The sequence below is a fragment of the Trachymyrmex cornetzi genome, unplaced genomic scaffold (genome assembly GCF_001594075.2).
Source record: "Trachymyrmex cornetzi isolate Tcor2-1 unplaced genomic scaffold, Tcor1.1 scaffold441, whole genome shotgun sequence".
Taxonomy (NCBI): Eukaryota; Metazoa; Arthropoda; class Insecta; order Hymenoptera; family Formicidae; genus Trachymyrmex; species Trachymyrmex cornetzi.
Window position 1 is genome coordinate 673,462 of NW_017299190.1, and position 25,319 is coordinate 698,780.

The 25,319-nt window shown below is 35.0% G+C and overlaps 1 protein-coding gene across 3 annotated transcripts; it reads right to left on the reverse strand.

Moving 5' to 3' along the window:
* Positions 1 to 6,149: 6,149 nt before the first annotated feature.
* stai (stathmin) lies at positions 6,150 to 24,053 on the reverse strand. 3 transcript variants are annotated; one of them, XM_018512979.1, is made up of 7 exons: positions 15,493 to 15,784; positions 12,559 to 12,648; positions 9,722 to 10,077; positions 9,397 to 9,537; positions 8,922 to 9,062; positions 8,170 to 8,316; positions 6,150 to 6,898 (listed from the first exon to the last, which is right to left on the reverse strand). In XM_018512979.1, the coding sequence occupies exons 1-7, from the start codon at positions 15,566 to 15,568 to the stop codon at positions 6,788 to 6,790; spliced, it is 1,062 nt and encodes a 353-aa protein (XP_018368481.1). In that variant the 5' UTR covers positions 15,569 to 15,784; the 3' UTR covers positions 6,150 to 6,787. The 3 variants fall into 3 exon arrangements, with proteins under 3 accessions (XP_018368481.1, XP_018368480.1, XP_018368479.1); XM_018512978.1 differs by lacking the exons at positions 8,170 to 8,316; positions 12,559 to 12,648; positions 15,493 to 15,784 and adding exons at positions 20,902 to 20,948; positions 23,813 to 24,053; XM_018512977.1 differs by lacking the exon at positions 8,170 to 8,316.
* Positions 24,054 to 25,319: the final 1,266 nt, after the last annotated feature.

Genomic DNA, 25,319 nt, shown 5'->3' on the forward strand with positions numbered 1-25,319 from the left:
CTCGATTCTTCTCGAGCTGTCAATGTTCCTTCCCTGGTGCTCCAGAATTCTTTTATCGATTCTCACGAAAGAGATTTATTTTATTTTAAATCTTTTCTTAGGTACAAGAAATTGTATTCAAACATTTCACGACGTTCTCGATTGTTCTCGATTTATGAATGTCTTCCCTGGTGCTCCAGAATTCTCTTATCAGTTCTCGCAAAAGAGATTTATTTTATTTGAAATTATTTAAAATATTTTCTTAGATAAAAGAAATTGTATTCAGATTGCGTGATGTTATGAAAAATTTTGTTGTGTCTCCTTTTTCGACGTTAAACGTAGAAGCTTATTGGAATATATTTAAAAAAATTATTTCTGAAAAATATTGATTATTGAATAAAATGAAATAAAATATTGATTATTGAATAAAAAATTAAATAAATCATAAATAGTAACAACGCATCTTATTATAGTGTGAAATTTATTTCACTTGGGAAAAACTGATATCGATTGGTAAATTTTTGGAAATTTATAAAGGAGAAGAGTGAGTTCACAGATAATGATGGAATAACAATTAAAAACGGTCCTGGTGCGTGTATGGCTTTTTACTTCACACAATCGAGTTCTTGTTTGACACATACTACCTCGAACAGAAAACAAAAGATTATATCGAAGGCAGCCAGTGTAAAACACGATTGATATATCGTAGCACGACAATCCCGTCCCCATGCACTACATTTATATACATAATTATATATATGAATATATATATTTATATATATAAAAAAATGTTTGTTTATATAAGGTGTTCACAAAAAAATTCACATTTATATCCCTATACGGAGAATTTTTTTTTAGAGTTTACCCTAAAAATATGATAGTTGTGGGACATCGTACTTCGAGGAATTTTAATATAAATCTCTCTCATTCATTAATAAAACTACAATAAAGTATAAAATAAGTTTGATTAATTTCACTGAAGTGTATGGTAAAAATCTTTAAAATATTGTATTGTACCACACTATTATATTTAAAAAAATAATCTTCGCGTAGCAGTACAATTCATCGGCGCAACGCTGGTCCAATATATCTCCTGCAATATATGCCAAAATTTAGCCAATGAATTGTGCTACTCGGGATGGTAGACAGTAAAGCTTTAATAAACATAGATTGAGAAGACTGAACTGTTTTTAAGAAATATAAATAATTTTGTATATTAATATCATTACTGACCAATTGATTTCCTACATGTCGTACGCGACGTGAAAAGAGATTTCCTCTGATCTTGCTCCAAATCTTATTACTTCAACGTTTACAGAAGGTCTCCCTTTCATTTCCATACTCACTTGGCATCTTACAGAATCGCAAACTCAAAAATTCTAGATCTTTGTAGAATTATTTGATAAGCACGCTGGATTCGGTCACGTAATTCTTTGAGTTATTCATTGGCAAAGAACATATGATGCTTATAAAATAAAAAAAATTTAAGAAATTAGGGCATCAGAAGGCCAACTGATCCACCACGTCCAATCCATCTTTGACCGAACAGTGTTTAAGTATTTCTTTACATTTTGCATAAAGAGAGCCCATCGTGCATATATTACATAGATACAATCTTTCAGCTGGAGACTGACTCTAAAACTGAAGTAATTCCTTGGTAAATATGTTACGGATAAAATCCATATAGTGGGCAGTATCTGCATTGCCAGAGTGTCCACATTGCCCAACCCAATCGCGTTGGGCAATACTGACATTGTACAGCAGGTATTAACTCCCCGGATAACATTTATGTTGCATAAGATATCTAAAAGATGTCCTTTAGATGTCTTATGTCTAAAAGACGTCTTTTAGATATGCAACACTTATCTAGGTCGGCAATGCCGACACAGCCCACTGTGGACTTTGCTCGTAACATATTCACCAAGAAATTACTTCTCAGTTCTTATAGAGTCTGTGCCTCCAGCTGAAAGATTATATCCATGTACAATTATATATGATTATATACATGCATGATGGATTCGAATCCCTTTATGCGTAATGTAAGAGAGTACTTAAATACGGTGTTCGGTTAGAGATGAATTGGACATGGTAGACCAGTTGGCCTCTTATTCCCCTGATTGAAATCCCACTATGCGAATTTTACCCATAATTGGGAGCATTCAAAACGCGATTGTAAACATTCAGGTAAATCACTTCGCATGGAATCTAATAAGTCAATTATGACACTAACATACAAAATTGTTTATAATCTTAGAAAATCTTAGTTCAGTTTTCAATCTACAAATATTAAAACTTTTTACTCCATATTGTGTACTATCTATTATATAAATGCTTTTTTGTGAACACTTTGTATATATTATGTATATATATTATAATATATATCCTCATTACGAGACGATAAGCCCACGAAATACACGATATATCGAATGTGGACCAAAAGCCATAAAAAAAAAGGATTGATTTGTAACAATGATATACAGAAACACACTTTTATTATAATTTATATACCGAAAATAATAAAAAGAATCACGTATCTAGAATAATTTGTACATGTAATGAAATTGCTTGCGATAATATAATTGGTACCAAAGAGGAGTCACGACTCAAATAGTTTTCGTAATTTATTATCTTTTTTTAATAATAAAGAAGCTTGAAGCTTTAATTTCCGAGATGACAACTGTTGGCCCACACTATACGAGTCGTCGCGCAATTATATTTATACAGGATGTCCCTTAAAAAGATACGAGATTGTTCCTAACGCAGGAAATTCGATCGGAAACGAATTCCTGGCGCTGTTACCTGCTTTTCTTTCTGCGGGTCACCCAGTATTTATTGTAACGCAAGTCAAGAGACATACGTCACGTAGCGTATAATTATTACACGAGAATACAATTTCCAAAGAATTACAACAACGAGATGCAAAAATATAGACGTTATCCACCACTTGTCGTGACACGGCAAGATAAATTTCTCCTCGACTCTTCTCTGAAAGTACGCCGGAAATTTCTCGTCGCTCACCCTTTCACCGTCTTTTCTCTCTCTCCCTTTCACTCATCACTTCCATTAAACTTCGCTTAATTAGTATTTATGCAATTAGGCGTTCTCAGTGAGGTTTACTTACATCTTGGAAAAAAACGCGCGTTTAGCCCACCTATTTAAGTCGTAAACTTAATCAATTACATTCACGTGTAATCGTAGTCATTAAATAACGAATATTAGAGCGAATATTAAATTAATTTCAGTTTACGTGGAGTAAGATACAGTTAGTTAAAGACTACATACATATGTAAAAGGTTTCTCACAAAAATCAAATAAGTCAAGTTTTTAAATCCGAATTTTATGGCGCCAAATCATTCTCTATCAGCAAAATATTACAAGATAAACAGTGAATATAAAATTTCTGAAAAATGAATTTAAAATACAAAAATAATACAAAAAGTTTATATAATTATTCTATCTGACTTTGTTTTTTAGTTGTTTTCATTAATTCTCGTTACAGACTCAACTAGCGTAGCATCTTCTCATAGCGCTTTCGCGTCTTGACTTCTTTGAAGACAGAAATGTGTGAAGACGCTATGTTAGCTTAGTTTGTAACGAGCATTAATAAAATACGAAAACATTTGTCTGTGTACTCTCGGAAACAAGGCCAGAAAGAATAAACGTTTATACATCTTAAAAACTTTTCTGATACATCATGTGTGGGCGAGTAGAGCGGACTAAACTGAATCGAAAAGTCCTCTCATTTTCCAATTTTCACAATTTTTTTTTAGTTATTCAACGATAGAATGTCTAGAATCGACGCAAAAAATAACTTCAAGGTATCTTTAAGAATTCTTTAAGAAACATCTCAATATTTCATTTAAAAAATTCTAAAAGGTATTTTAAAGTTGTCTTATGCGTCGATTTTACTCGCATATTTGATAATTTTTAGAAATGAATATCTCATTAACTATTATGAAAATTGCAAAATAGTAGAGGATTTTTTGATTCAATTTAAACCAGTTAAAAATTTACCTGGCTCACAAGCAGCGTGTCAAAAACTTTGAAACACCTTGTATATATTTTTTATATTTTAAATTTATTTCTGGAGAGTTATGGCTGTATGCTATGAAACATCCTATATGTATAAATAAATGCAAAGCTTCACTCTACATTATAGTCCAATCTATTAAAAAAAAGGGGAAATGTGTGAATCGATTCATTCAATTAGTAAAAGATACTTACAGAATTTAATAATTTATATAAGAATTATTTTCCAAAACTATTTTTCAAGTTTCTGTTTAAATTTTTGAACATCTAGAAGTGCAGAAGGGCTAAATGCGCGCCAATAATGCAAACAATCAGACGTTCCCAAGAATATAATAAAAGGGAAAGGATAACAAGATCTACTATTCATAGTATGAATTATTACAAAAACTAATGAAAGTGCAACATACACATCGCGATTAAAAAATAAGTTAATTTAATTATCCATTACGAAATCAATTATTTCTCGCAGAATCTTGGACCTAAGAATCTTCGCCTCCTAGATTCTAAAGACATCGTAGTAATTTAAAAGCTTTTATGGGGTCTTAAAGAGTAGTTTGGGAACTACTGATCCGGATTATGAGATAAAAACTAATGAATATCATGATTATAATTGCAATCTGTTGTGTCCTACTCCTTGGAACTGTAGCGGCACTGTGACTAAGGCTTAAGTTTTTCAAGCTCTTTCTCATTTTTTTTCCTTTTTTGTTATATTCAGAGAACTTTAGATATTTTGGAAAACCTCCAGATTTTCACTGTGTAGTTACTTCTAGGTCTCCAACTCTTGCGTTTTTTTTCCAAAGCTTTGACTCTTATTAAATCCTAATTTCTTGTACAAGCAAAGATTATATATCAAATTTCATTACATTCTATTTCTATTAATCTCAGAACGTTCTGAAGATTATTTAGAAGTTACTTAAGCTTCAAAGCCACTTTGCTTCAGATGCCACCGGAAAATCTTGTCGTCGGAAAAATACTGTAACGTCTCTGTTCTTGCCTTTTTCACTTGTTTTATTTTTTTCCCTGCAAGCATATAAACCAGCAATTGTAACAGACGCTACTTCGTGTGGGTCAGGATTGGCTCCCAACAAGATTATATTATATGCCATACGTGTTTCAAATCCTCCATGCAAACAGACTTCTCCTGGTCACGACAACCGTGCTAACTTGAAAAAACAAAATGTCTTTCATTCTCTCTTTCTATATTTTCCGCACTCTCTCATTCATTCAGTTTCTCTTTCATTCCTTCCCTATCACTCTCTCTCGCTCACAGTTAAACATTACACATTTTGACAAATAATTAAAGTCATCACAGAAGCGTCACATTATCATATTTCGTTAGACTACATTTCTCAGTGGGAGTGTTATTCTCATTTTGGTTAGCGCAGTAATATTACAATGAGTACAAAATGTTTTTTCAAGTTTTTCAAGCCTAGTATAAAGCACTATTATCATTATTGTTATTATCATTAATATATCATTATAATTATATGTATATTATATTTATATATAATCATAAATGTGTGCTTAACACGCCGGCACACATCGCGCACACACATTATCATCTTGTGTGTGCACACGCACACAAAGCTGCAGTCGTACCACTTAGTACCTAAGTTGTAGCGATAGTGATTTTATAATAATCAGTTAATCTCTATTAAACCGAATTCTCTCCTTTCTTTTTCGGGAAACGATGCATTGTGTTGCGATTCAAAAGGACCAGCCGGTAATCACGGTTAATCGATCGTTAGCCATCGTAGAGATCTTTTCCCAGACTTCATACTTTTTCCATTGAGAACAAGATTGTAGACAATAATATATATGTAAATAAAAAAATATTACAAAAAAAGAGACGAATTTAATTATTCACAATATATATAAAAAATTATAAACGACTAAAAAGATCATTTTTGTATTTTTGGTTTCTTTTTGTTTTTCTTTGGAGTCTGTGGACATACTTTTCGTCAATTAATCAAGAAAAAATATATTTTTAGGACATTATATCTCATAAATTAATAAAAACTAAATAATAAAAATTAAACTTGAATGTCTCCAATATGCTACAAAACGTCATTTTGACTTCAATTTGAATTGTTTTTATGTAAAAAATGTATATTTTTTTGGAACATATATTTTCAGGTTGCTGCGAAAGTTCTTAGTATTTTTCATAAGCTCTTATATTCTTATAAAAAAATTTCTAGTTTCTAAACTAGTTTCTCGATATTCTAATCTTGAAATATATCGATATTACAATAGCTTTGTGTGAATTTTAATGAATAAAAAAATAGAAGAAAGCTCTTAGATTTTGAAAACTTTGAACTCTTCTAAATCTTTGAATATCTCAATCTCTTGTAATAATTCTTTTAAAAATTCTTACACTTTTTTCTCTACATAGAACTTCATCTTTAAGTCCTTGTGCCCCACATATCTTAATGCCTACAGCTCTGTCGTATATAAAGCCCAGTCAAAATTAAACTTTCGCAGCAACATCGAAATTGTCAACTACCCTCGCTCTTTCCCTCTAAAAATTCAAGAAACCGTGCGTTGTTTCTATGCGGATCGTTGCCGAAGTGAGAACGTGATGAAGGCAGTATTGTCCATGCGACATCCAGGAACCGTAAGGAGACGATTCGGCTCCGCCTACCTCTCTCGCTCGAAATGCGAACACGTCTGATGCGCGGCGATCGACCTCCCGTTTTACTTCGAGTCAGAAAATAATGGCACAAAGCGAAACGGAGCTTTGCGGGGCGTTCGAGCGGCCTTAAAGAGAATTTCCGGATACTTAGCCGGAACTGGCGGTCTCGTTCTCTACCGGTAAGATCGGATTCGCTACGTCTGTCAGATTATCCTGGCGCTCCTTCTTATTCTGTCTCACGATCTCGGCGCGCCTCTCCTACGAAAAGAAAGAAAAGGATTTACAGAATTAAAATAATATTCTCTGATGCGATCCTATTAAAGACAGAGATCAAATGTACGCCATGCTTTCTAACAAGCTGACGAGTCACGAGTGGCTTACACAGGATGGGTCGAAGAAGTTTTTGGAATTTCTCTGAACGTCTAGTCATTTTGATATTACATGATTGTTAATTTTCAATTTAAACTAATTGATACTGAATTTAATCGTTAATTAATTAAACCTTCGTGTAAATTACGTGACGGATAAAATTTTAGCACCAAGCCTTCTGCGGCACATCCTGTACGTAAAATGGTCACGTATGAGTTATAAATGAGCACGATCACATGCTGAAAGAAAGATAACTGATATGAAACGAAGGTTGCAACATAATCCAGCGAAAGCACGACAACAGCATTCCTTTTACAAACGCAACTATCGATGGCTTCGCGATCCTATATAAAATATAACAAGCTATTTGTCGCGACGGTGGAAGAGGAGAAGGTATACAAAACTGGGAAAATAATTGATACGTAATTTAATGCGACCCACGCATTACAATTTGTCGTACTATTTGACTTTGTCGTATTAATTAACCACAATTCTCAAATCTCTATCTATGTATATAGCATGTATATTACAAATTCAAAAATAAAATATGAAAATATTTAATAAATATATGAAATCAAATATATAAATACAAATGCAAAACACAAGTTATTTTTTATATTTTCGTTCGTTCATATTTATTGAAAAATATCTCGGTAAAAATAAATATTATTTAATAAAGAAATAAACTTTAAAATAATATCCAAAGATTAAATATAATCAACTTTTACAATTTAATTTCCGACTAAATAATATCTCTACAATATCTCTAAAATAATATCTGCGAATTAAATACGTCCAATCTTTATAATTTAATATCTGATTTTAATTTTATCACTGGGAAAATAAATATGCTATTATCGTAGATATTTAATAAAAATTTCAATTTCTGAAGCTTCTGTGACGTTACTATTATATAAAAATTTTAATTTATATACTTAATATTTTTATGCTTTTATTATATTATTTAATATTGTTAAATAATAAATAAATATATTACTAATAAATTAATAAATATAATTAAATAAAAAACCAAAATTAGAAAATCAGCGAAATCTTTCTAGCAATCTTTCTTATCGCAAGCATCGATTTGTGTAGATCGTACGACAAATTGTCTGCAGGGGTGCGACTGCAGTTAAAAATGCGTGTGGGGACGAAATTACATGGTGGCGGCGAATCGCCTGCACGCGACGCTGGATCTCTCGCTGCCGATTCATCTCCGCGGTCGACACCCTCTTGTCGAACTCGCACTTTTTCATCAGGAGCTCGCGCGCCGCCATCTGACGCATTTTCGCTATCTTCACCGTGTTCTAAACCACCATCGCACAAACGCCTACGTTCGATCAGTGCTTTCTTACGCAAAAAAACCTCGGGTCAATCCGAGGTAACCCGATTCGCTTTTTTTTATTTTTTTTTCTATTTTTTAAAAGCACGGGAAATTACAATGCTTTAAAGATTTTAGATTGTTACGCAACTCTTCGTCGCTTTTTTTTGCAATCATTCCATCATTTGTCGGAAAATTTTCGTTGATATTAAATATACCGACATTTCAAGAATTTAGAAATTATTTAAAATTATTTAAGTTTTAAGATTATATTTCGCATGTAATTTTACTGATTTTATATTTCTTTAATTCAGGAATGTTTTAAATACATTTTACTTAATTTTGAAACTTTAGTGATTTTGATTCTCGAACTATTCAATTTTTTCGAAAATCTTAAATCTAAAAAATATCAACTAAATGAAAAAAAATGAAGTACATAAAGTTTCGTACAACTTTACAATATAACCACAAACTAATTTAATTTTTTCGTATCGATCTGAAAACCGACGATGTTTCGTAACAATCTGATAGAAACGTACTGCCTAAAGCTACCACATCAACTTCGAGGGCTACATTCGGCCGGAAACTTACATGATTACGCAGCTTCTCTTTCTGCTCGCGCTCGATGGTCTCGCGACGTTCGCGTGCCTGCTCCAACTTGCCCTGGATTTGGGACTCCAACTGCTGCACGCGCTCTGACATACCTTGACGTACGCGAGCGACTTGCTCTTCCTACAAACAGGGCGCTGAATCAATAACTTATGTCTATTCTTGCCGAGTCTATTATCTACCTATATAGCCTTTTGCCTATTAAAATATGCAAAACGAAACAGCAGCCTTGCAGAAAAGAAAAAAACCACGGTAGTTGCAAATACAAATTTAGAAACGTTTCATTGTTGCCACACTTTAAATATAATGAATCTTATGTAAATAAAAAGTATTGTGTATTAAATAATTATGAATAAAAAAAATTAAATTCTTCATATAATAAAACTTTGAACTCTGCATCTTATAATGTACTTATCTAATCCTCACATTTATAACATTGTTCATTTCAGATACTAACATGTTCTTTGAGACGATCCAACATCCTCTTAATATTTTCATCACGCTGAGCCGCGGCAGTCTTCAGTTTCTCCTCGACAGCGCATCGCACTTCCTCAGTTTGTTGCTCGAGACTCAGGCGAGTCTTCTCAACACTCTCCAACTGCAATGGAAAATCAAATTAAATATCACAACAGTTTGCAGTCATCTGAAGACTTGTTGAATAGTTGTTTAATCATCTACGCAATCAAGCGAAGTTTAATAAACAACAACTAATTATCGACAACTATGAGAAATAATCAATTAAAAAGACAAATAAAAAAGACCTCATGTGCGACTCTACTCACATGATCCTTCAACTTGTTCTTCAGCTCAGCGATGTGGGCCTCCCGCTTCTCCTCCGTGTTATTCATTTTCGCGTCCAATGACTCGCGGGTGGCGGCGATGAAGGCCGCGCTGAGTTCGTCCTTCTTGCGGGATGCCTCCTCAATCTTGCTGAGCTTGGCAGCGAGGGTGGCAAGCTTGTGCGCCTCGATGGATAGTCTTCGCTCCTCGGCGGCCTTCAACTTGTCCTCAATCGCGGTCTGCTGCGTCGGACTCGGCTGCGGCGGCGAGGGCGCTCTCTTAGGCACCGTCGGCTCTGCCAGGATCACCTCATAGCACAGCCCGCCCTTGGACTTTTCCTGGCATCGAATCTCGGTCGCTGCAAAATTTCCAGTGCAATGTAATGAGTGTTCAATGCAACATAATGATCTATATATCGCAAGATAAAAGGTAATATTATTGTATATTTTCAGTGAGGTATGCATTCAATGACTATACCATTAATTATTATATAATTATTAATGGTTGAGAGATTATAGGTTCTGACGAAATCAATAAATGGAAAGTGCCAATAAGAGCCGACACTTGACATGTTGATGAGTTTGATTTTATTTAAATGTAATTGTCCATGCAATATAATAATAATAATAGTAATAAAAATATAATAAAAATATAATAATTTTTCAAATGTTTCAATCCTCGATTTAAATCTTCTTCAGTGTAAGTTTAATGTTTTTAATACAGTCCGATTTTTTTTCTACTGATAATTATATACTATTGATATTTAGAAACATCATTATGCAGGAACAGTTATGGGAATTGCTAACGATTTTCCAAATTTGAGTATAGGCTGTGTTCAGTAGACAAAGTAGCTCAATAAGCGCTTTCTGATTCTTCAATAAGTATGATTAGTTCTTGCCGGAGTTACTTTGTCTCTTAAACGCGGTCATTACTTAAATATACTCAGATATACTCAAATAGCATTCTATTTTCTATTGTTAATAAGAAATTAACATTTAAGTTACATTTCATATTGCCATTTTATTTCGAAAATCGTCACGTTTCCATGACATCCTGTATAATTTATTAAATTACATACAATCGTAAAATAATTATTAATAATACTATAATAATAATACTAATTATAAATAATAAAAATATAATAATTTTTATTTTATCTCTTTTATTCTAAAATAGAATTCCTCGGTCATGTGGTAAAAATATCTGAACGTATTTAGATGCCCTAAGATCGATACTTTCTAGTTTTAAGTCTTTTTCAGCAAAAGACAGATAACACAGTGTACATACAATTATAAAATAGTTATTAATAATAACACTATAATTACTAGTAATAAAAATATAATAATTTTTATTTTCTCTCAAAATAGAATTTCTCTGTCATGGTGGTAAAAATATCCGAACATACTTAGATGCTGGTAAGATCGATATTTTCTAATTTTAGATGCTTTTAAGCAAAATACACAGATGCCACGGTGTAACATAGTGAATCATTTCATTTACTTGTCAACATTGGCAAACACCAGGGATATAATGGTTCACTATATTACACTTCGTCTCTTGAATGCTGAAAAGCACTTTTCGAATGTTAGGACTTTCAGATATGGGGACTCGATCTTCGAATGATTGGTATCGACGCCGCGTCTCGGTGCAACAGTCTCGTTGGCGAGATTCGCAATTTCATGATTTCCGGCGCCGGCTGGTTGCGGAAGCATGACTCAGAGGCACGAGAAGCGGCGCGACAAGGAGAGATCGATCAGAGGGAACGATCGGCCGTAGGCGCCGCGACGTCTAGCGTCGTCGCACGCACCTCCTCTACTTCCCTCCTCATCTCGCATCGTATACACCTTGCCGTTGCCAGTCGTAATTACGGTATATCATAGCGTGTTACATTAATTTCCTTGCCATGGCAATTTTTGGAATGTCAGTAATTATTCAATTGTGAAAAGTGAATCGTAATCCGTTATATTGCCTCCTTTCTCTGCTCCATCTTTTCGCCATGTGTCTCAAGTATGGGCAAAGTATAAATTATTGACGTTCTCACAAACGAACGTTCGATCGACGTCGTTTACGATTATTTTATCACATTTAATATTATTTTATAATCGAATGAAGTTTTGACTTTGCGTTCCCAATATCTATTTTCCTTTGCTTGGTAGATCGGGACAGTGTATTAGAATTGCTGTGTCATTACTATGATAAGTTGTCGATATCACCGTACATCTCCACGTAGCACGGCACAATACAAGTTTGCAAATGTTCCTCGCGTTCGATTTATAATTCAGCGGCGACACATTGGCGAGACCATTCTTGCCGAGGGCATTGCACCGATCTTTAACACAGCAAAGGTGCTCCCTTTTAATTCTCAGAGACGCAGGAATTCTCATATATTACGCGAATAAAACTACACGACGCAGATGCATAACGTGATCACGTAGATAAAATTAAGGTACAACGAACAGGAGGAACTTGACCAGAAAAAAAAGAGAAGAAAATAAGACGTTCCCTGATGCATTTTCCTTTTTGTGTCATCAATCAAATCTTCATCAACACAGCCATGTGTGATTAAAAACGAAAATAAAACATCCCAGAGGAACCTTTTCTGCAAATTTAGAAAGTTAATTTCTCGTAATAAAAAAATATATTTTCAATAATAATAATAATCGATAACACATACAATTTTTGTCAAGCCAAACTTGGAATTTTTCTCTGGAATGTTTAGCGAAAAGGTCCTAGGATTCTCTAAGGAAATCGATGCGATTCGATCGGAAGGGATATATAGATGCGTCAGATACGTTTCCTTGACGTCATCCGAAGCTTGCTCAATTATCCAGATACTCACTGATGAACTTCACCTTTTTCGGCTGCTTGGTCCGCGGCTTACCCTTGCCGCTCGGCTTCTTAAACGGCGCATTATTCCTCCTCTGTCCCGCTTCGGAAATTCAGACACGGTCAAAGAACTCGAAGAGTTTTCGAGAGAGATTAATGAGAAAGAAGGAAGGAATAGAGCCGGGATTGACCCACTGAGAGACCATCTCACTCGTTCGTGCAATTATCATCGTGTAAGATGCTATTTGAGCAAAACGCCGCAATTATAGACTTTTAAGAGTCGTAATTTTCACAGAGTAATTCAACGTACCATAAATATCGATTTTACTCGCCTCTTTATCTCTTATTTTTTACGTAAATATTGATCGTGTAAAATTTATGGAGGTTTTATAACGCGATAATCATAAAACGGAAAGAAAACATCTACGGATCGTGTTTCGCATGGCGTAAAAATTTCGCTCGTATTTCAATCAAAGAATAAGTATTTTAGAAACAAAGGGGACGAAATTAGCACCATGCACGTCGTTGCACGGCTGAGAGATCGATTGGTGTCCCAATGGGTTAATTATCGGGAAATCGATGCGACCGTTTCGCGTAGCCATGTTGGACCGCACCCTGATCGTTTCGGCGAACCGAGCACGTGCGTATCGGCGTGGCAAAACCCGGGATATTATTAGAGCGGTTGACAAAAAGTCCAGTTAATCAACAGTTGCCGCATTAACGTTGCACACATCCTCTGCGTCGAAGGCAATTCGATATTCGTCAATGATTCTTCAAAAATAAAAAAAATTACGAAAAAAAGATCGTTTATTTCTTAATGTTAGTGTCAGCGTTATTAATGACAAATAAGTAATCCAGACGGTAGATATATTACCTATTATGTAAATATATTGAAAAATATTGTAAAAATGCAACATTAATTTATTTATAAAATATAAATACTATTTTTTTTGTATCATCTGTGAGATAAGAATGTCTCATATTAATTTGTCGAATCAAGCGAGAATGTAATATTAAATTCGATAAAATTGCAAGCCAAAAAAATTTTTTAAATAACTAGCTTTTTAAAAAATACTTTATATTACTAAAAATAATTTCTTTCATAATTTGTTTGAAGTATCTAAAGTATTTATTTTAAAAGCTTCTTTTTTTCATGGCTGTGGAGCCGATCTTTTTCAGAGAGATTATTTTATTATCTTAAAAGTCATGTGTCAACAAAGAATTATCTTGATCTTTACGAAGAACCGGTGATGTTTTGCGACACCCCGTAGAGAAAAGTGGTAGACCGTAAGTATCGATTCGGACGGTCTGAGAAATTGATCGAACTGCAGGTGCCCCAGGATAATGTCACGATACCACCGTGATGTCGACCGTCGTGCACTGCGGTAAGGACAGTGCTCTTCGCGTGCAGAGGGCACGAAAAAGCATAATTTCTTCTTCGAAAAATTTGATGTAAATTCAACGAAGTTCTTAAATTTCTCTGTATCGATCAAGAACAATTACATATGTAGGCAAAACTGAATAATAAAATGAACTACATAAAATAATCTCAGAATGAGATTAGTAAGAACGTTAAATAAACAAGAGAACTTTGAGAAAATCAATAATACATATAAAACATTACTGAAGCGAAAGATGATATAAAAAATAAGTATAACCAAAAATAAATTAATATAACATACAATTAAATTGTATTAATTAAATGAAATATTTATAAAATGTATAATAAAAGTAATACTAAATTTGATTCGCAATTTAATAAATCCGAGAGATCAAAGTACATTTTTCCGCGAATATTTTCTATCGATAAAAGACGGTCGCATGTATTTCCAAGCATTTGACACTCTCATTCTGTAAGTTTGCTCTCAAAGGATAAGGCGAGATAAAATAGGATAATTTGTGCGTGTGTTAGGAATTTTTTCTGAGAATACGTCCAGTAGTTGGCGCTTGAAGACCACATTTACTTCCTTCCGGTTTCCGGCCCCTAAATTTAACTCTTTAATCATCCAAAATTTAAAGTAATCGTGAAAAAAGATACTCAGTATTAAGTTTTTGTTCTAAAGAATTTAAGGAGAAGCAATGTATAAAAAAAATACAAAATCCGTCAAGAAAATCCTAAAAAGAAAGAAAAAAAAGGGAATGTACTTTAAGACCATGAATAGTTTATAATGGTGTCTAACTTCGAAATTTATTTATGAGAAGTTTTAACAAAGATGAAAGCTGTCTCTGAAAAGCAACGAACTGTATTCAGCATCTTATTCTATAAATAACACAAAAACCATCTGAGCAAGTTTGGCTCAATAAATATTAAATGAATTCATGATTGTTCTGTGAAAAACCATTATCGTACTCCGTCTAGTGAATAAGTAGATAAACTTCCTAAAAAAAAAAAAAAAAAAAAACCGACGAATTCACGATTTAATCTTATACAGAAAAAAATAAATTGCAGTATAAAGATTGGCTTTGCCGAGAAGACAATCATAAAACCGCTTTTCGAAGAATTATTCAGAAATAAGAAAACATATATTCATGAAACTTTAAAACAATTTAAAAATCTTTGCAAAGACAGATTACAACTACAGATTTCTTATGAAGGACTACTTTTGTAGAGCTCCACCCCCCGTGAGAAAGTTCTGTGAAAAACCAGTGACAAGTCTCTACCACGAATTGTAATATTTTTCATTTCTTTAAGCTCCTAAGAGTCTTAGAATTAGAAAAAACAAAGTCTATATCTCTCCCACTGTTCGGAGACTGACATTATTAAGGTCATTGAGAGATATGATCACCCAAGGTTATAAAAAATCAAACAGATTGATTTTCAAATACTTCAGGATCGAGTATTAAAAGCGGTTTGGCAGCCAATCTTTATGAATCTTGGAGAACCGGAAGGAAGGCTTCAGTGGTAGATATAGGGGTGGTAGGCCTCGCGCGACGGGGACTCACTCACCTACGACGCCCAACGGGGCCTTGCAGCTGTGACAGAAGCACTGGAGCACCGAGTCGCGCACGAGACCGATCAGCATATTGTCGTTTCGATTCGTACGAAGGGGTTGTTTCGCGGAGGGTGTCTCGGGACAGGTGATCTCGACGATGGGATCGGGCGCGCGAGACTGAGTCGCGGGTGGTTGGAAGGACGAGATGAAGAGGACTAGACCAGAAAAGAGAAGAGTTAGGCACGCCGGAAATGTCGCTCAAGTCGTAACTGGGGCGGTGGCTGGAGGGCGACTGGCCTGCACGCTGCGCCGCGACGCCCGGCGTCGCTCAATATTCGACCACTCTCCTCCTCCTCCTCCTCCTTTTCCTTTTCCTCCTCTTTTCCTCGCTTTTCCCCGCACCACGCAACCAACAGCCTACCCGACGACAAGCTACCCTTCCAGTTAGCCAACTCCAACCTGCTATCGCCACTACTACTAGAACAGCCGCCAGAGGGGTGTTATTGGCTATATGGGGTGTTCCGCAAGAAGACCGCGTTAGACGTGAGAGAGGACTTAATGGATGCGCAAGAGGGGAAAAAACGTCAAACAGAGGGATGCTTGAAGTCGTGGAATTAAAAAGGGGAACTTAATTGGGGGTACTTTGGGGTTTAGATATTTTGCGAGCTTTGGACGTTGAGATTCTTCTTCCGAGGCTCGTTACGCAGACTTTTATGCAATTGTACTTAAAGAAACTTTTTCAGGAGTATAAGATACTTGGAAGGTGAGATTTTTTAATGACTTCTGTATCTCCCAAAAATCCAATGTGCTTGGACATTGAGAATTTCGGATTCTCAAGATTCCAGGATGTTAAGACCTCTTTGTTCTTCGGAAATTTTACGTTCTTGAAAGATTCGACTTGAAGATCCTCCTGTTTTTTTTTTCCCGGACACTCGGTACAGCTTGGAGCCAGTCGCTAGGCACGCATGCGAAAGCCTATGTGCAAGCGTAAAATACCATCTGTCTATTTCCCATTCTTCTCCCCTCTCTCCGAATCATCCCGACTCATTGGAGATGTACCATTCTCTAGAATCCTCCGATCTACCGTCGCCGTTCTAACGAAAGACTGGCTTCAATTTCCAAAACGATTGAAGAAAAAATCCACTTGAATAAAATTCACATGAGTGGCACGAACTTCGCGAAGTACCACGGTAAATTCAAATTGATTTTGCGCTCTCACGTTTTCCTCCAATCTTCGTATCTTCAATTAACACTATAGAAGTACTAACATTTCTTACTAAAAGGACCTGTAAAAGAATAAATTATTATGCAAATAAAGAAAGTGATGAAAATCAAATATTCATCAGTAAAAAGAATATAATTATTAAAAAATCAAAATAATTCAAAATCTTATTTTTTATACAAAAACGTAATATTAATCTAAGAGATAGAAACGGTCAATAATGACTTTGATATTTCTAGTGATTAGCTCGTATTAGATTGTTGAGTATTTCGACATCTTGAAATCCTTGAATCTTTGAATCTATTAGATCTGCAAATTCTAAAGCCGCTATTCATAGTCTGTTCTTATTACAAGACTGTCTTAAATATTGTCTTAAGACGCTAATATGGCTCTATAATTAATTTATGACTATGACATCTGAAGACTGTAAAACTGTCTTGAATATAAGAACTTATGAATACCAGCCTAAGACTCTGGAAATCTGTGTGGAGTTCTTGAAGATCCCAGATATGTTTCTTTCTCTAAATTCCTTTCTTTAAACTCAGATTTGCGAGAATAAAATTGGAGTCGTTATTCACACCCTTAAGATTACGACAGAATGTCGCGACAGAGCGACTGGGAAATATGGGCCATGTAATGATCGCGCTTTGTGTAAAATTTTCCACTGGATAGACGATCGAAGGCACTGCTTTGTTGGAACTCGCACGTTGTGACGCAGTCGAGAAAACACCAGCGAGTCGATTACCCGTGAAAATCAATGAGGAATGAAATTTTCATGATAAATGACGACCGAAGTCATGGTCAGATTTATATTAGAGCGACAAACGAAGAAAAACCTTTTTTTACGTATTACGGTTCTTATCCTTCAGTTAACTGCCACTTAATTGTCTCGCACAAAAGGCGACAATTTCATTGACTTAACATATCTTTATCGTCAAATAGCTCGATTTAGAAAGTGAGACGGTGAAGGTGAAGGAAAAAAAGTTAATGACTGTCAATGTTCAAATAATTTTCTATTAGAAGTTTATCGCTCGAGATAATTAGGATTAAATTATTTATTATTTAAACTCTATATCACAATAGAATTGATTCAATGCAGGTTTTATCTTCGATAAGATTGATTATCCAAAAAATTGCCAAAGTTTTTTTCAATGATCAATCTTATTGAAGATAAAACCTGCATTGAATCAATCCACTTAAATTAAAAAAAAATTTTATAGTGCGCTTTACTATTTACTTTATTTATCTTAAATGCTCTCTTTTTATGTTAAACAATATGTAATTTATACTAAACAATTTTGAAAGGAGCGAGCTAAAACACTGACTATTAAAATACCTCTTCTAGACATTTTAATAAGCTTTTCAAGTTTGGTCTGTTAGTCATTCGAAAATTTCATGAAAAAAGCTTCTACATTCTGAAGGATGTAGCATTTCATTTTTTTCAATATTGAATTTTGCGAGTCCTAAAGTAATGTCCTTTTGTTCATTTTCAAAGTCTTTAGGTCTTAGAAGAGCCTAGGATAAGTGGTGCTCTGTTTGCACCGAAAATCCAACCATTTCAAGATCAATGAGAAGAAAAACTTATTTTCGAAAAGGATTGGACTCGTCCTCTTTCTCTACGCGCCAATTCAATTATAAGATTTGGGAATCAAAACTTTGAGAAGCGCTCTCAAGATTCTTTCTTCCTCAAAACTTTATTCTTCTTTAGAATTCTTTCAACATCTTTTGTCCTTTATCTTCACAGTTTCATAATCCAAAACAAAGAATAAGAGTCATATACGATTGAAGATAATTTTCGTGACTTATTTTGGCGACAAAAATGACACTGAAGTTTTAAGTACTGCAATCACAAAAAAGGTGTATTTGTTACGAACGTCGGAGTAATCTTAATCTAATAAGCTCCGTGTAATAAGCCGGATTCGATGGTTGCAGTTTAATTACATCCAAATGGCAATAACGAGAAAAAGCAAGCAAAAGGATCGAAGAAAAAATCAATTTTATCATCGCGGGTTATCCCTCTCATTGGTTTCTTCCCAATAAAAACTCATGTCAAGGACGAAATTCTCTCTCTCATTGCGAATCCCATTCAATAATCCCTCCCTTCCATGGCTTCCTTCGTTAGATTAAAAAAGTGTTTGATTCAAGAGCAAGTATAACAATAATATTGAAGAAATATTTCTCTCATATTTTCTCTTCTCTTTTATTAACTAGTAATAAAAATTATTACTATTATTATTATTCCATAATTTAAGTCAGTGTTTTTGTCTGCCATAACAGATATACAATTTAATTTTTAATTTTTGACCGACTATTTGATACTTTTTATTTCTTTTGACGGCTCAATTTTTTAAAGTTACATTTACTATATAATTACACTGACTATTATGTCATTGTGACGAGCATCTTATCATGCAAAGGATAATTGTATGGCCATTTTGAATATCAGGAAATTTCCAACAATCGGTCTTTCAATCACTTACGAGCAATTTGTGTCTACAAATTTTTCATCGGGTTACGTCTAACTCTGCTTTATAATACTTCTCTATTTCTGCGTTTTTTTTGTTCATCTGTTATTTTATTACCGCATTTATTCGAATATCTGAAGATGACTCGATTAAGAAGCTGAAACATGTTATATAATATTTCCGAGTTTATAGCTTACTTATAATTATGGACTGTAATTTAATAAACGTTTTATTTTTATTATGTTTTAGAAACTGATTCGTACATACTCTTTAGATCATTATTATTACTCGAAAAATCGAAACATCTTCAGAAACGTAACCACTTTCATGTTTATTTTATGTTGTTCAATTCAACTTGTGCAATAAACTCATGTCAATCTTTCACATAAAGGGAATAGCTGCGAAAGGATCGAGTCCCTTCAAACCTCTTTTCAGGTCAAGTTATCGTTCGCGATCCACGATTAGCAACTCCAAGTTGAGAGCCACGGAGGCGACGGGTCCCCGACGTGCACCACTGCCGTTGTCAGCCGTCTGATGCAGGCTCACGGCAACTTCTTCCTCCGCAGCGCTCATTCTTACTCGCTAGCCACGAGGACGCGGCCATCGAGGTCCGAGGGCTCTGACCTCTTGTCCGTATGCCGCCTGCCGGTCTCGCCGGTCTCTGCGGCGTTTAGGGTGTGTTCTCCGGAGCGGCGCCGAATCGTCCGGGCGCCTTGGTTCCCTCTCTAATTGTCGAACTTTGTCCTGATACTGTCCAAGGGACACGCAAGACTCGTATGCATATCGAGCGTATCATTCAAAAATGAGAAACACCAAAGGATTAAGAATCGACTAAGAATAAACTAACGAATACTAACTTTACTTCGTTATGTGTATATGAGAGACCAGTCCATTACGAGTCAAAGGGTATCATGGGTCATTGACCGGTTAAGATAAACCAGAGTGTTAGATAATATTGTGTAACTGATACCATACAATTGTTACTTTGTTGTCCTACTCGTATATAGGTGACAGCAGGTGACAGAGATTAAGAAACTCCGTTGTTTCGGGACGTGCGTTAATGGTTTTTGTAGTGCCATTTCAAAAAATAACCGTAACTATCATACGACCATAAAAATCGTTTTTTTTTTAAATTTGATTTTGCCATTATTTATCTTTCTTTAGACCAAACAATTTTTGTTTAACATGTTTTTCCATATTTACCTTTCATATTTATATTTCCATTGCCTGCGGCAATTAAAATGGGGCACCTTGTACACGATTTAATTGTTAGTCATAAATCAATTCTTGCGAGTAAACGAGTTTTCCAAAGATAATGTAAGTTTTTCAACAATAATGTACGGTCCAGGTTTGAGTACACTTGCGACTTCATCATTAATCAGTATTCGTTGAATATGTAGGACGAATATGCACTATCATACGTCTATCGATCGCTTAATATCGTTTTACATATCTTTAACTCTTCAGTACAATGAAAATTAGCGCCTTATCCATATAAACCTGAATAATTCGCGTTCGATCACTTTTTCATGTATTTGAAGTGTATTTTCATGTATTTAAAAAACTCTCTAAAAATTCATAAACGTACTTTCAAGTTTTTAGGACAAATGTACTCTATCTTGGGAAAAAAAATGTATAATGTAATTACTTTTGAAATTTTGAGAAATTTCCATAAATAGAAATCGATCAGACACTAATTATCCAGGTTTGCGCGCAAGATAAAGACTGTTACTCACATTCATTGGAAACGGGCGACTCCGTTGCGGTGGCCATAGCGTTATCTCTGCAACAAAAATATTGGATAAGTATATATTCAAATGAACACCGGAAATGAGAACATTGGATGTCCGAGGGAGAGTAGGTACATAGAATAAACACGAATCTGTTCTATATTCCTGGGACAAGACTTTATTCTTTTCAATTACAAATACGACTCCTGGTATCACATCGTTGGAATATCTACTATTCTTTTAGATTATATTACACTTTCTCAGTTCAAAAATAAACGTCTTGAGAATTTGGTAGAAATAAAGAGAAAGACCTTTTATAAAAAGAAAGACCTATTATGTATTATCGATTAGTTTTTCTGAATCTTAAACAGAAACGAAGACTCGCAGCCGTGATATCATCGATTTGCTTTACGCTAAACTTGCGCGTATTAATTACAAAGTTTTTTAATAATACAAGATATTATTTACCTATAGTTTCTGTTTCATGCTGAATAATATGTACAAGTTTTAGCATTTTGTTATTATTAGTATAAAGTCCTCATGCGACTTACACACAAAGATCTTTATTACTTTAATGTAATTAAAGCTGTAATTATACTCGTAGAGCAATAAAAAGAAATTTTAGTTATTACATGTTATTACACAAATATGTTTTCTTGTTTATTTCAATCAAATATATCCTTAAAGTGATACGAACCTAAACTAAACTGGAGTATCGATTTTTTATTTGTATTTCATAAAGTTATTTATTATTTCATACTTGAGACGATTTATTAATTACTTTTACTATGCGATAAACAACGAAGATAAAAACCGTGAAAACGTTTACGAATTCTCGAAACGTATATTACATAACTATATATATTGCTACATTAGCTACATAAAAGTAAATGTATGAAAAATTTCTATCATCAAACAAACTTTCTGGTATCATTTAAAGTCACTTAAGGTCGGAGCTTTAAAAGATTTTGTAGCGTGACAAGAGTTTCCAATAAAAAATGAGGAAAATAATAATTAGATCGCCTTAATTAATACCATATTATGCTATTAATTTTTTTTATCACAAAAATATGTTTTATTCTGTATGATTCAAAGTGATTGACGCATCCTTTTTTATTATTTTATGCGAACTGTACTCAAGCAGAACGAGTGATTACGATATCAAAATGATGTGAAAATGACTTCAAAATGATTATTAAAAGTCATTTTTCAATCATTTTCTGATTTATTTTAATGTCATTTTGACTAACGACGTTATCGTGACTTGTTGTTCTGCTTGGATAGTTCAGTGTATAACATGGTGTATAAGATAATTATTAAGGACATTAAGGTGTATATGTTCTCTTTCCATACTTCAGCACTGAACTTCTTGCACGGTCCATGTTTTGTCTCCTTCTCTCCAATGTGAAAAGAAAAAGGAGAAAGAGAAGTTCAGCTCTGTGGTATAGAAAAGGAACAGGCCTTATAAGACGGTCAAGATAGATTATATAGCGACATCTAGTGGCTATCGTTATTCACTCGAACATTAATACTCCGCATTAAAAATATCTTTTTAAAATTAACGGTTTTCAGCTATAGTTCTAAAAAAACAGCTTTTTTCAAATTACAGAAAGAAAACTAAAATTATTTTTTTTTTGAAAGAAGCAAATATGGCAAATTTTACGAACATATAAATTTTTCCAATGAATTTTGCTATCCTTAAAAAAGGAAGAATCGAGAAAATCCATGGAAAATAGAAAAAAACGGGTTTTTCCAAAATTTTAAAACTATATTTCCAGCAAAAGATACAATGCAATACAATGATCATTTCATCTTTGTTTAACATTGGAAGGCAATAAGAAGGAAATGATTCACCGCGTTAAACTGCATCATCTGTATCTTTTGTTGAAAAGCACCTAAACAAGAATTGAGAAAAAAATCTATCATATATATATATATATCTTAACCTTAAAAAAAATTAATTTCTTAAATGTAGACCAAACAATTTAATTAATCATAACAGTTAATGTATAAATATTAAATATATATTTTAAGATCCGCTTCGACTAAAAATAGGAATTTTTCAAACTTAATTAGAGTTATTCTCTTATAAATCCCATTTCAAATTGTAATTGTTTAAATATTTTACTTCAATTATTTAATTAATTAACTCTTTCTTGGTCCAATCGAAGTTTTGAAGGTCCAGAATTTTCAATTTTGAATTATTCTACCTCAAACACGTACAAAAAAAGTGAAAACTTAAGTCATACAATTGTAAAATTATTCTTGAATGTTTTCAAATTTTTTAAAGCGCCAAAAAACACTTAGAAAAATATAATAAGTACCCAGTTATGGACCAGGAAAGCAGTAGAAAAAAATGTTACATCACAAAGGGTTAAGTCAATTATACCGTCAATATTTATGGTTACTTAAGTAAACTAATAATGAATTGGTTAAATGAGAAAAGGCAAAGGATGTTTGAAACACCCTATATATTCCTTTGTCCACAACGAATTTACTAAATAAATAACCACAATGAGTAAAACACAAGTCTAAAAATTAAAGCTACCTTACAAAACAAATTAATGAATTTTACATCAGCCCGGTATATTCCAATTCCTACCTTGATAAAAATAAACAAAGGCCTAACACTTTTTATTTACAAACGTTCCGCCATGATTTCCTGTCATCATCGCTCAAAAGCCATTAATAACCGCCGTTTGTTGTTTACACAATCCGAAAAGAAGCAATAACGGAATGCATCACAAAACCTCACCGTCTCAAATACGAAAAGCGACAGACGAGAAACGATATCCTAATTATACGTTCACAGATCAACTCTCCAGGAAGGCGTTGCGTCGCTCCAATAAATCGTGACGCGAAGGTCGGAGGCGTCTCTTTGTTTGCGTCGGAAAAAGGGCGAAGGGAAAACATTTACCTGATTCCTTCTCTTTATCCTTCTCTCGCGGGGTAAGAAACGCTTGCAGCTCTCTCGACTCTCCGAGTCCGACTCGATGACGGGCCTGCCGATTCACGAATCACGGACGTAACTCGTTTCGCGGTGTTCGCACGCGGATAAAACCAGACGCCGACGCGACGGGACAGAACGAACCGAGTCGCCGTGTATGTATACCAAACCGGTCGCTTCGCACGCCGCTTTTATCGCGCGGCGTCTTTGTGCGGGATTCGAGTCGCCGAGGGCGGCCGAACGTTGCCGAGATTGGACGAGCCGCCGCCGGCGCGACCGTCCCATTGGCTCGCCGGCGGCGCCGCCTCGCGCTGATTGGCCCGTTTGAACCGTCGAACGTTGTCGACGCCGTACCGCCGTGTGCATTCGCCGAACTGTTCTCGATTAACTCGGCGGCTGCTCCCGCGTCGCGTGTTGGTCCATTTGTCTTATTTTTTTTAACGTTTAAGCGTAACTAATTCAGGCGTTGAACTTAATTCCTGCCGCTCGCTACTAGAGGGTGCTGGCTCCAACGCTGGCGAGTTTCGACGATGAAGTCACAGGTCTTTTGTAGTTTGGACATCGTCGAGAGTGATTCGATCCTCGCAGGTTAGATTCCTCGACGCCAAAGAGATTTTCAGATCGATTGAAAATGAATCGCGATAAGCTGTTTTCCCGACATGTGCTTCTTCACTACTTCGACCTCAAGAAAACCGCAGCTGAAGCGCATCGCTTATTATCCGAAGTGTACGGCGATGAAACTCCATCGGAACCAACATGTAGAGTTTGGTTTCAACGCTTCCGAAACGGTGATTTTGATGTGAGAGACAAAGAACGTACAGGACAGCCGAAAAAATTTGAAGATGTCGAGCTGCAAGAATTGCTCGATGAGAATCCAGCTCAAACGCTTTTAGAGTTGTCGAAACAGTTAAATGTTAGTCAAATGGCCGTCTCAAAACGCTTGCATGCCATGGGAAAGATCCATAAGCAAGGGAGATGGCTACCACATGAGTTGTCAAAAAATGCCATTTCGAATCGTTTGACTATTGCGACTTCTTTGCTTGTCAGGCAAAGAAAAAAGAGTTTTTTGTGGCGCATCGTGACTGGCTATGAAAAATGGATTTATTTTGATAATCCCAAGCGGAAAAAATCATCGGTGGACCCCGGCCAACCATCCGCTTCAACGTCGAAGAGGAATATTCACAGGCATAAGACCTTGCTGTGCGTTTGGTGGGACCAGGAAGGTGTGCTGTATTACGAACTCTTGGGTCCAAATCAAACCGTTACAGCTGATCGCTACAAACAGCAATTATACCGATTGAATGACGAATTGATGCAAAAAAGATCATCCGTAGCCAACAATCGACGCAAAGTCATTTTGTTGTATGATAACGCTCGACTGCATGTCGCGAAAAGCGTGAAGCAGGCACTTCTAGAGCTTGAATGGGAAATTCTCCCGCATCCAGCGTACTCTCCAGACCTGGCACCGTCGGATTAC

Excerpts from the sequence above, each read along its gene's own strand:
- stai (XM_018512979.1), bottom strand. The coding sequence starts at position 15,568 with ATGCTGATCGGTCTCGTGCGCGACTCGGTGCTCCAGTGCTTCTGTCAC. Across the intron at positions 12,649-15,492 it reads GGCCCCGTTGGGCGTCGTAG|CGGGACAGAGGAGGAATAAT; the intron begins GTGAGTGAGTCC and ends GAATTTCCGAAG. Across the intron at positions 8,317-8,921 it reads AAGAGAAGCTGCGTAATCAT|AACACGGTGAAGATAGCGAA; the intron begins GTAAGTTTCCGG and ends ATGGTGGTTTAG.